This window comes from Coturnix japonica, chromosome 11 (assembly GCF_054131305.1).
Source record: "Coturnix japonica strain WE chromosome 11, WE-NBRP24, whole genome shotgun sequence".
Lineage (NCBI taxonomy): Eukaryota > Metazoa > Chordata > Aves > Galliformes > Phasianidae > Coturnix > Coturnix japonica.
The window spans coordinates 10,823,791-10,836,123 of record NC_140673.1 but is presented as its reverse complement, the minus strand read 5'-3'; the positions used below and the strand labels follow the sequence as shown (position 1 = coordinate 10,836,123).

General features: G+C 38.1%; 1 protein-coding gene across 1 annotated transcript in view; it reads left to right on the top strand.

The window, feature by feature from the left end:
- The window catches only part of CDC73 (cell division cycle 73), a 96,301-nt gene that overhangs the window by 7,730 nt on the left and 76,238 nt on the right, over positions 1–12,333 (top strand). The window contains exons 7-8 of the mRNA XM_015869437.3: positions 1,367–1,583; positions 11,977–12,075. Of these exons, the coding sequence (XP_015724923.1) occupies positions 1,367–1,583; positions 11,977–12,075 (316 nt within the window). The remainder of the gene's footprint in view (positions 1–1,366; positions 1,584–11,976; positions 12,076–12,333) is intronic.

The following is a 12,333-nucleotide window of genomic DNA, read 5'->3' as shown; positions in this document are numbered from 1 at the left end:
CCTTACTTGTAGGGAGCACATGAATGTGCATTACCATTGTACTTTGTGTTGGAGTTTGCAAATCACTAGTTTCACTTGATAGACCAACTGCCTTCTTGAGAAATTTCAAGAGCATAAACAAAACTGTGAATATCTGTTTATCCTTTGCCAGGATTAAATTTACCAGTTAGACTTGCTGCAACTAATGTAGCCAAGTGAGGTATAATCGCTCTTAAGAACAGCAACTTTGTAATCCTTGTGTCTTCTATAGGTATTCATAAAAGGTAACTGTGCAGGGAGGGAGGAGGAGGGAACAAAACATTTTACTGTTGTACCTGGCCAAAGAAGAGAGCCTAAGAATCAAAAAGTGTGTGTTATGTCAGGTGATAATGTGGATATTAGCTGGAATGTGTCGCATCTTTGATTTAGAATATGGAACAATGCTGCACTGAGGATTACTGAATATCATTCATAGTTACTTGTGCTCTATATTTACACAGGCTTAATATTGAATGCAAAGAATTTCCCTTTTAAAAGTGCAAGTGACGTTCACAGGCCATTAGCTTGAACTGTGTGCTTGTCACTGTTTCAGCAATACAGAAAAGTTCCTTGTCCAGTAGTCACATAAGGAGGTAGAAAACTTAATACAATAAATACTGGTTGTAAAGCAATGTGATCTCAAATAAAACCCCCACCATGCACAACTGAATCCGATCTATGTGGTTCATATTGTGTAATTCAGTGCCTTTTATTCTACATTTACCTGGAAAACAGTAGGTTTCACTGTTTGACAACCAAATCCTACCATGTTCACAATTAAAAACAAACAGATAAAAATACTGGATTGAGCTGAGCTTCCTCACTTAGAGTTTAGTGTGGACAGAGTTACTACTATCTGTTGTTTGTTTGGCCTCTGCCCTATGTAAGGGTAACACCAAACATCTGAGTGCTCAAGTTCCCTTAGCAGAGCTTCAGCCAGAATTTGGTGTAATGCTTTGTAAGTCCCAGAGCAGCCAGGGACTGACTGACTACACACCAAAGTATAACTCGCTGTAAGAAGTTGGGAGTTGAAATTCAGGCGATGTTATAAATGGAAATATTAGTCCTGATGCTTCACATTCGCAGTTGTTATTTCTGTGTGCAACAGTTAAGATATTATGATGGCTTTTTTTTTGTGCTAGTACTTGGATGGAATCTTTTTGTCAGAAGAAAAATGATTCTAATGCCTGAAATGTTACTGCAGGTCTTTATAATCTTTAAGTATATGTGAGGTGACTTCTTATGGCCATATAAACTTAAAGCAGCAGGAAATTACTCTTTCACAAATTCATTCAGAAGAATTGTTTGTGCCGTTACTCAGTCTCTTCTGCTATTTTTGCTCATTTAGGTCCTTGTCTGAAGCCATGTCAGTGGAAAAAATTGCTGCTATCAAAGCAAAAATCATGGCAAAGAAAAGATCCACTATCAAAACAGATCTGGATGATGACATAACTGCTCTTAAACAGAGAAGTTTTGTTGATGCTGAAGTGGATGTAACCAGAGATATTGTCAGCAGGGAGAGAGTATGGAGGACAAGAACTACAATCTTACAAAGCACAGGCAAGGTAATGATGTAGATACCAAACTATTTGTATGATCCAAATGACAAATTGCATTTTCTCTTTCTGTATCTCTGGTCTGTTAACTATAGAAGACTGGGATGATTATGCTTAGTGCTCCGGGTAAAGGCAAGTTAGAGGGCTGTTGGCACAGTTACAAAAAGGTTTCTTTCTTTTACTCATTACAGTAAGCCTAATAGATACCTCAAAAGAAAATGAAAAAGACACCAAGTAATGACTTAATTCCTTTTCAAACAAAGCTATTTCGAGTCTTATAATTGAGAAGTCTGTGGGAAAGTACCTGCAGGTGTAAAACAGGGGAAATTGGAGTGTTACTGGGAGAAGCAGCAATGTACATATAGCTGTGAGAGCTGGAGATCTAAGGAGTGAAAATGATAAAGTGAACAAAGCCAGAAAGTGATAGTGTGATAAGGCTTTTCTGTGTGCTTATGTTCCTTCAAGCTCCTTTAATTGAGATCTTCATCTACACTTGGTTATGTGCCGTTCATGGTTGCAAGCCCAGCTGATGGCCTTACTGTCCAAACAGGGTGAGCTTTCATTATTGCAGGCACTTAAGAAACCAAACTTCTTGATGAGGTAGTGTGTCAAGTTGCAAGTATCTGGTTTAGGCAGGTAATGGTCCTTTGCCTTTCTGCTTTGTATCCTTGCTTTCCTAAGATAAAGTTGCTAGTTTTTCCTTGTCATATTTTCAATATTTTTTTTTTAATGTAGCAGTCATTTAGACAGTGTAGTCTCACGGCTTTAGAGGTGGAATAAACTTATGAGTTGTGAGGTAATCTCAAGGTACCTGATACATTCCTGTATGCTGCATGCAGTGTGAGTGCTGCTTTGTTTGTGAGATTGGTAGGAATCTCACTGCTGAACAGCTATCACAGTAAGTCATTGAGATATTACACTATAATATTACAATCACAGTAAGTGGTAAATTTATAAAAATCGTAAACATTATAATCATTAGAAATGTGGGTTTTGAAGGAACCTGGATAACTTTTGTTTGTGTAGTGGCGTTTTAAGCTTTACCTGCCTTCCAAAGGAGTCTTGCAAAGATCATAGGTGAAGGCTTAGATGCTTTATCCTAGTATCCGTGTTACAATAGTGAGGTGGATGAATTTAGGCAATAGCTAGAATAGAGAAAGGGACAGAAAGAGATGAAGTTGATTTTGGGACTCCAGCATGGACTTCCAGCATGGAATAGTCTGGGCAAAACAGTGGGGCATAACAGCAAGTCTTCTTTTTTGTTTGGCCAGAATTTCAGGAGTGTTGATAGCTTGGAAATAAAAACAAAACAGCAGATGTTTGTATTTCTGTACAAGAAACAGTCAGAGTGAATAGGTGGGGAAACATCACTTGTTACACGGGACAGAGGTTTTATTCTGGAATGGCTTGGGGGGTTTCGTTTGTAGATTAAGAGGGTTTTTACTTCGTTCCCCCCCCCCCCCTTACTTTCATTCTTTCTTTATAAAGTATCTTTGTGAAGAACTTCTGAGAAGTTAAGGAACTCAAATAGTTTCTCTCAGGCATGTCATTCCTTGGCTACTTGCCTGTTCATTTTAAAAATACTTTTGATCAGGGAAACCTATCCGCAACCCTCCCTTGACTTTTCTCTATCAAAGAGATAGAGAATAATATCAATATCTGCTTGATACAGATTTATCTGCAGTCTCTTGAATCTTCCTAGAATACATGTTAAAATGAAGCTGACTTGATTAGTAGTTTGCCATGTAGTGTTTAATATCTGAACTCTTTTAGCACTGTTGAAGTAAAGGTAATGAGTTAGCAGCACTCCCTAAAGGTCAGTTTCATTGCTTCTTTTAAAAAGCTTGAAACAGATCTCAAACTGTCTTTCCCACAGAGAAGAACATATGTGAACTTCTTTTGTCCTTTGTAGTACACACTCATGTAGAGATGGCTTAAGATGGAAAAGGAAAGCGCTGGACATATTACAGCGCAGCACAAAGTCTTTTGTGCCTGGAAGGTTTTGGGCAGGTTTCTTCTGTTTTTTTGCTGTCTTTAGAGGAAGCAGTCATTCCTTCAGCAAGGTGTTCCTCAGTGTTCTATGTATGTCTCTAAAAACTGTCTTGACGCTTGCATTCTGTGCTATTAGATCTGCGTCTAATTATGTTTTCAATAGCATCTCTATTATGTTGCTCCCCTTGCTGAGATTCAGTAGTGATTTTAATTTTTTTTTTTTATTTTTTTTTATTTTTCTTCTCCAAGAGCATTGAATTTGAGTGTTCTGGTGCTCCTCTTATGGAGTATTCTTCAGAAGGTACATATTGGTGTAGGGACCGTGGGCTAAATAAAGGGAGTTTTTCCTTTGGTGTCTTCTATGACCAGTTGCTCTGACACACAATTACTTATGGCAGCTAAAGAGTAAATCTCTGTATTTCTTCTCAACACTTCATAGTCTCACGATTCTTTTCTATGGAAGCCTCCTGAGTGTTGTTGCCGTTGAATTGATACTGGCAGTATAGCCTTAGTGCTTTAATAATTTCACACACGTTGTCATTTGTTGGCTGTCATTTATCAGTTGACATTCACACGTGAAGTTTTTTATAATGCATAACTCAAGTCCTGTATCTGTGCAGCCCATTATCTTACCTTAATATTGTACTCGGCTGTTGCGTTGTTTCATGACCATCTCTAGCAACCTCCCAAATTCAGTATATTGCTTTTAAAGTTGTATGTTCCACCTCACACATCCTTTTTGTCTGTGAAACTTCCAAAATTTGCATTTGCTTGCTTTTCATAAAGTTTGGCTTAGAGCTTTTGATTGAAGTGTTGTTCAATACTTTCCAAGCTGATCGTTATGCCATTCTACCCTCCTCTGGGAATAGTGGTTGATTTTATCTTGGGTGGGTGACTCATCCTGTGCTGTCTGCCTTAAACTTCTGTTGGCCTTTCCCAAGTCTATAGGGAAGTCTTCCCGATTTTATGAATAATATCACATTTTTATGTAACTGCTTTTCAGAGCCAAATTGAATCTGTTTAGCATAAGGTTTTACTTCCTATTGCAGTAGCTCAAGAGGATACTTTATGTAGAGCAACATAGTTGCAAGTTTAAGTAAAGGTATGCAACAATCTATTTTGTGGAGCTGACTGACTGTTTCACCAACTGAGGACTTCTCTCCCTTATGGTTTCTTTAGCTGCCACAGTTGCCCTTACTCCTTGCACAGTCCGGTTCTGATTGTTGATCTTCATAAATGTGGAAACTGGAGCAAGGGAATTGCCATCTTTGTGCTGGAGACAGCTGGGCCTTTTTTGGTGGGGGGTGGAGGAAGTAGTAGAAGGTAAAGGGGGAAGAGGTTTAAAAAGAAATAAAGTCAAAATTGATGTTCAGTTTGTTAAGGTGTTGGTGTTATAGGTGTCTTGCTGTTGTTTTTAATGGCGATCTCTTGTGTAAAGCACATAATTTAGGGTGCTTGCTTACGCTTTGTTAGAAGGAAATGGATTGATAATACAGTTGTGTATTATCTGTATTACGTACAGTTAGAGGTGTAACTTGAGGGCAGGTTGAGCTTGTCATTTTTCATATACATTAAATCAGATGGAGCTGCAACTGTGAATCTTAAAGGAAAATGCTAGCAATAGAGAACTTTCCTAACTTATTCATAGGAAGAACCTTTGTTCATTGAATTGGACTTCTTGTCTGGTAGCTAAAGGTTTGTATCTGTACATAGAATATTTGTCATACTAACTGTATAGAGTATTGTGTTTTGAATTATTGCCTCGCAGGGCTCTCAGTTCTGTCTGTGTATCTGGATAAATGCCTGTTTTGTAAAATAAAACACAGAATGCTTAAAAAGAATCTTAGTGTTTAAACTAGAATTGATTCCTTCCTCTCTCTGTCTTTCCATCCTGAATAATCCTTTGATTTTTTTGTAATCTATAGAAGCAGGCTTCAGCAATCCTTTCTGAAGCAAAATTCTCATTCCATCTCTGCTATAAATGGCACTTGGATGCTATCTGCAGGAGTACTAAAGTAGTTGAAGCAGGTGTTTGAGCACTCACAGGTATATTGGAAGGGAGAGTTTGTCTTAGTGATTGTTGTACTTATGTTTTCTTTTTGGTTTTGTTTTTTAAGTTCCCAGAGTGCTCAGAAATATTTGCTGCTATACTTGGCATAAAAGCAGCATGTGACTTAGCTGTGGAGGAATCTTAAATCTTGGATCTTAGAAATGGACTAATGTGTATTTCTAACTCTTTGAAATGAAGCATTGTTCTTTTGGTAATAATTTGCTCTGTGCCTTACTGATTTAAAAAAACAACAGTATATTCATTTCTTTTTTTATCATATATCTTAAAATCACAGAATGGCCTGGGTTAAAAAGGACCACAGTGTTCATCCAGTTTCAAGCCCTCTGCTGTGTGCAGGGTTGTCAGCCACCAAATCAAGCTGCCTAGAGCCATATCCAGCCTGGCCTTGAATGCCTCCAGGGATGGGGCATCCACAGCCTCCTTGGGCAATCTGTTCCAGCGTGTCACCACCCTCTTTGCAAAATATCCAAATTCCAAATATCCTTCCTCCTAATATCCAAACGAAACCCTCCCATCTCAGTTTAAAAGCACTCCCCTATCCTATCACTGTCCACCTTTGTAAACATCTGTTCGCCCTCCTGTTTATATACTCACTTATATGGTCCTGGAAGACCACAGTGAGGTCTTCCCAGTTAAAAGTTTAAGATATTGTTTTTTGGTTTCTTTTTTTCTTTCTTGAGCAAGCTTGTCTTAAGTACAGGAAAAATAACTTAATCAGCCCAAGCAAACGTGTATAGCAGCTTAGTATAGAGTCATGATTACTTGAAACTCAGTCCCTCTAGTTTAGTAAGCCCTGAATCACATAATGATGGGTTTTGTCCATGTAAGATTTTTTTGTGCATATTAATTACTGCATCTAGGTCAGAATTTGAAAGCCAAGGTCTCACTTTTCACTTTGCGTTGCTTCCTTCCTGCATAGCAACTGATTTGATTTTTCTCCCTGCTTAATGTTTACTGTACCAAAGAAATCAAAAGTGAATGTTTGGAATTCTGAAATATAAATATTTTCATCATTACAAGTAGGAAGTGAGGCTGAATCAAATGTTTTTCTGTCTTAATACTGCTATAATATGGATTTCTTATATGGAAAGATCTGGTTATACAGCAAAAAATTTTCCATGGTTTTATTTTCTTTTGTATAACAGGAAGCCACTTGTTGAAGCCAACAGCTTCTTTTAAACTTTCATCTCAATTAACATTTCTTTGTTAATTAACATATCTTTGCTTATAGCAATCCTGCCATAATATTCAAGTCAGCTCTACTTACCTATAGGAGGAAAGGCTGTTGCTGCCAGTGTACTGCGTGGCCATAAAAAGGACATTAATACTGAGCATGTTGGACTGAATTCTAACGTTATTCTGAAGAACACAACTGAGCTTTCTGAGTTAAACTCTAGTCTTCAATTTTTATCTTTGCTTTGGAATTTGTTTGTGAGCGTGGTGATACAGACCAGAACAGGGCAAAACAGCTGGGGCGTTGATAGCTGACTTAGACAGAAGGATTAGTTTTTTGCTGCTGTGTAGCATTTACCTTGGACATAACCCACAACTGCCAACTTACTCATAACATGCATCACTTTGAACTACCTCTGAACAGTATTCCTCTGTGGTTTTCTCAGTTCCTGCATACACAAATTCAATAGCAAGACTCATAAGTTTGACCCAATGTATTTCATCTTTACAGTGCTTGATGTTTCTGATTGTTATTGCATGGATAATATTACCTGCACAGATAGTATTTGCATATGCTATTTTTGAGATAGGAATGTATTTTAATTATAGGCTTGACCCTTTAAACAGTAATTGACACGATTGAAGTAAATGCTGAGAGACTTTCTTTGGTTAGTCCGTTTCATAAGGCTTTTTTAATGGGTTTTGAGCTTTCATAGCAATGAAGTCAGCAAATACTGAGATGAAAATAACTTCACAGCATGATTAGGGTGGTGTTTCTAATTAGTTTTAATAGCTAAATGGCCTAAGTAAAACTTTGCCAATTGTAAAAGGACTTTTGATTGTACAAGCAATTTAATTCTTGGGCCCTAGGTGGCAGAATTGTTCCACGTTCCTGAAATTTACATTGAATTCAATGGTGAAATTGAACAAACAAAGTTGTGCTGAGTTCATATCTCTTAGTGAATTCAAATGGAAGGGAGGTATGGTTTTAAAATGGCCATGCACAAGCATAATAGGCTGGGATAGGTTTAATTTGCCCATCTCTATTTTATTCTGTGTTTTGTATTAGCTAAATGGGAAGGCTGTTGTATTGCTGCTTAATTCTAACTGATACGTTTTAAGTACAAAAGAAAAATGGATTAGATCGTGACAGTTGTTTTCATATTTTGTAAAAAGGTAACTTCGGTTTGTCAGAAAGTAGGAACCAAATGATGTGTGCTGAATGAAATTCAGGTTAGCAGTAAAGTTGCTTCATCCTTGGGCACTTGAGTGGTTCAGTAAATAAGTCCAGCAAAGACTGTGTTTCTGTATGATGTGTGCACCCAGGAAATAGACTTGGATACCTGCAAGAAAGTGTTCAGAACAGGTGTAGCTCTGATCTATCTTCAGGATGTTACAGTGATATTGCTTTTTCATACTTCCAAGTTAGCCGTCATTCTATTTCAACTTAGTTATTTTGCAGGTCTTTATTACAGTAAGTTTGCTGTAAAAAATAAAAAAAAATCTAGTGAATGAAATACAATACAGACCAAGTGAGAAGTGCAACTTGTTACTGAGAACACTCCACAGATATGCAGGGTTGATAGCTGCGTGTTTTCCATTCATGGCAATAGACTGTAGTAGTGCTGAAACATTTTGACTGTAGAAATGTTATTTGATTCCCAGAGCAGCTTCTTGTGAGCGTGTGTGACTCCAGTTTTCTTTTTCCACAGCAGTTAGCAAAAATCAAGTGTTATGTTAATATATTTTAATATGCTCCTCCATTGGATAGCTTAATGTTTTTTTCCCTATGTTCTGCTTTTGTTAGCTATATGCATTCCAATTGTGCCTTACATTGCTGCTGTCCTGAAAGCACAACTGAGGAGACCTGTTTATATTCAGGTGGTCTGTTTGAACTGTGTTTCTTGTACCAGTCACTCCGTTGTTTGAATTACTGCATTACAGTCCTTATAGGCCAAAAGAATATGGGAAGTGGTTCAAGGACCACGAGCCCTTTGCATGCACATTAAGCATCTTGTGCTTTTACTTGTTATTCAGCGGTAATTTAAGAATGAAAATGGGAAGAGGGGTTGTTTCATTACACCTGTATCATTCAAAATCACATTTCTAGCTGTGGTCTTTTAAAAAAGTTCCCATGTTAGGAATGATGTTGGGTCAGAAGTGATGGGAATCATCATGGTCTCTAAAAGCGTACTACAAAGAACATCCAGGGTTCACATAACCAGGCTACTTGTATTTGCATGCTTGTGATTGCTTGCAGCTGTCCCTGAATATTCATCTTGGATATATTCTACCTTTGAATTGGAGGCAACCGAGCACGCAGTTCAAAATGCAGCACTGAGACTGTCTTTTGTTTTGGAATAGCAAGGGGTGAAAATCGGCTTCAGTGTTTGTGAGCAGTTCGCGTGGAGGATGGAGTTCCTTTGACACAGGAGAGCGATGCCTTCACTAAAGGACTCTGGATCAAAATGCGTTCTTGACATTTAAACTTGCAAAAGGTTTTCTCTTAAATACACAATTACTCAGTTAATGTGTTATACAAGTTAATTCCTATTAACACTAGTGATAGCACATTGACTTGGTGTGTGTTTGTCACTGCGTTGTCAAGGAACGGCCTATCTATGGCATAAAGTCTGGAGAATTTATGTATTGTTACAGGTTTTCTTCATTAGTTTGTCAGGACTCTTCCTGTAAGGTGATGATGGTCTGCTCCGCTGACAGTAGCTGCTGTCCCTGATGCTCTCTCTATTGGCTACTGCTGCTTTCCCTTTCCAGTCTATTCCAAGAGCATGGGACCAGTTTGAGGAGGAATGATGGAGGGTTGGAGCTATTAATGTAGAGCTTTATTTAAGAAAATAACAGAATTCTGATGGTTACAGCTGCTGAAATATTCTGCCTCTTTTTTGTTTTTCTTTTTTTTTCCCCCCACAGTGGGATGAATTATTATTAGCTGTAGACATGGCTGGAATTAACAAAGAGAGCTTTCATGGGCATAACAGCACTCTAGGCAGAAAAACACAAGAACTGATGGAATTGTGCTTTTTATACTAAGGATTTTCTTAAGCTTTCTATCTGTAGCATATTCAGATTTCTTAAGGCCTAATGCAGAGAGAGATGGATTTATGCATTTTCCTGGGCTGTGCCCTGCGTTGGAAGTTCCTGATAATAAAAATGTTGCATTTGAGATGAAATTCAACTAAATGTGGGTGGAAACTGGAGCACGTTTGTATTCTGGGTGTCTAATGGGACAAACAATGAGCACTCAGTGGCCTTTCCAGTCTGCAGAGCTTTGCAAATCAGTCAGTACCTGCAATGGATGTTCTGCTTGATTATTTTTTGTCATAATGTAATCCCACATCCCCAAACAAGACAATACGAAGCGAGATGATGGTCTTAGTTTGAGTGCTTGCTAAAGCACTGTTTCTTTTCCTCTGTCTAAATAGACATTATGGGTGTCCTCGAGGGCCCTCCATTTTGATGCTGTCAGAGAAACACATCAGCGAGAACACTTTGTAATTCCGTGCTTAATAGCAGCGTCTTTTCAGCAGGCTGGAGAATATCCTCTTGTTTGTCACCCTGATGGGAATTGAAGTTTGTCAGCCCAGACTTCAGGAGAACTCTCTGAATTTCAAGTAAAACATGCAGTTATTCCAGTTTCCCCAATAACAGAGCTGATCTTGACTATTGGTGTATAACTGATATAGATGCACATGGCTGAAGCTCCTTGAAGGGTATTTCCAAGGTTTTTCTGGTAGAAAAGAACTTGAAATACACTTATGTGAATTCTCTCAGTCTTTGTGAAAACATTTTGTGCAAGAAATGATTTTACCTTCGTAAGTGGTTTCTGATCATCTCCAGGTACAGCTCTTCTGCTTTTGAGTGAATGGACAACGTGCTGGTCAAGGGTAGTGAGCTTACAGAAACTCTTTAAATTATTTCTATAAAATTCACCCCAGAGCTCTTAGCTGTATAATTTTTTTATTTGGTTTGTGATGCTTACGGTCGTAACTGAAAACATTTCAGGATTAGCATCAATGCTGTGTAAGAATCTAAGCATGTGAACGCTTCATACTATCCTGAACTATTAACAAGTAAATTTTAGTAATAATCACAGACAATTTGCCATTCTATCTGCATGTATCTTTCAGTTTAAACACCTGTTGTGTGGTAATAGAACAAACATAGGCTTTTCTAAAGTTTAAATTAGTATAAAACAAGTCTATTAATGTAAATGGATGAATGTGTTGTGGAAACACTGGTTGGAGTAACTTCTATGGTCGTGTTCCAGTGACTCGGAGTTATCTGGCAAAACACTGCCTCATGTTACTGGAGTTACTGTCATGGATTGCTCTTAATTCAGTCATTTGTCTTTTTCCTTTCTCCTATTTAAATAAGGAAGGATCTGCTTAAGTTATTTGGTATCAAATAGAGTGTAGTTGTAAATGGGTGTTGCTACTAAAAGAACAGGATTGCATCACAATGACGGAGTTGTGACTGTGGGCCCTCATCAGCCAGCTGAGGTGTTTCGCCCTGGTGGAAGGTGCAGGAGCTGGGTGCTGGCCTTCAGCTGCGTGCAAGTTTAGGCCTTTTAAGTGCTCACAAATGTTCTTCACTGAAAACAGCTGAGTGTGCTTTGCTGTAAGAAGTCTTCTTGTAGTGCAGTTCAGTAGACAGTGCGTGTGCCTGATGTATCCTGGCAGGAGCCTGCAGTGAGCAGACAGGCACTTTTTAGCATATTACATAACTGAGATTGGTCCTGGAAATCCTAGGTGAACATTTTTCTTTAATGTTATTTTTTTAAATTTTTGTTTCATATTGCTTCAGCAAAGCTTGATAGGCAGGAGCAAATAAGTTTGTACTAATACAAATAAGTATTAGTCTGTGAACAGCTTGGTTTAGTTGGTGTGGTAATGATGCCATTTAGAGTCAGCCATGTTTTGAGGGTGTAAGTCTTAAGGAACAGTGGTAGCAAGTCTTCCCAGGAACTGCTTATGTTTGGGTTCTGCTATAGCAAAAAGAAATGTAAAACTTCTGTATATGTAACTTGTGTGCTGTCTGTTTTCCTATGAGATGCCGGTTAACTATATGGTATTTTCTACTTGTGTTGGTTTTACTTAAAACGCGGTTTATCACTAAGATCCACTGATATCTGATAATGTCTTTCAGAACTTTGCCAAGAATATTTTTGCAATTCTTCAATCAGTAAAAGCCAGAGAAGAAGGCCGAGCACCTGAGCAAAGACCCGCACCAAATACAGCACCTACGGTAAGAGCAGCTCTTCAATGGCTATGAGGGCTGGCACTCCAAATGGAGAGTAGAATGTCTTGTCATTATTAAATACAAAGTTTGTTTTAGTTTAATTCCAGTGAACGAATAACTTCCCAGCACAGCTTTGTAGATATTCTTTGCCTTGAGTTACATAGACTGGTATTTAAGGAGCTGAATATATTAGTTTAATTTGTTCAGTATGTTCTTGTTACTTACTGATGAAGTGTTAGTGCCAGCTTCTGTATGTATCATACA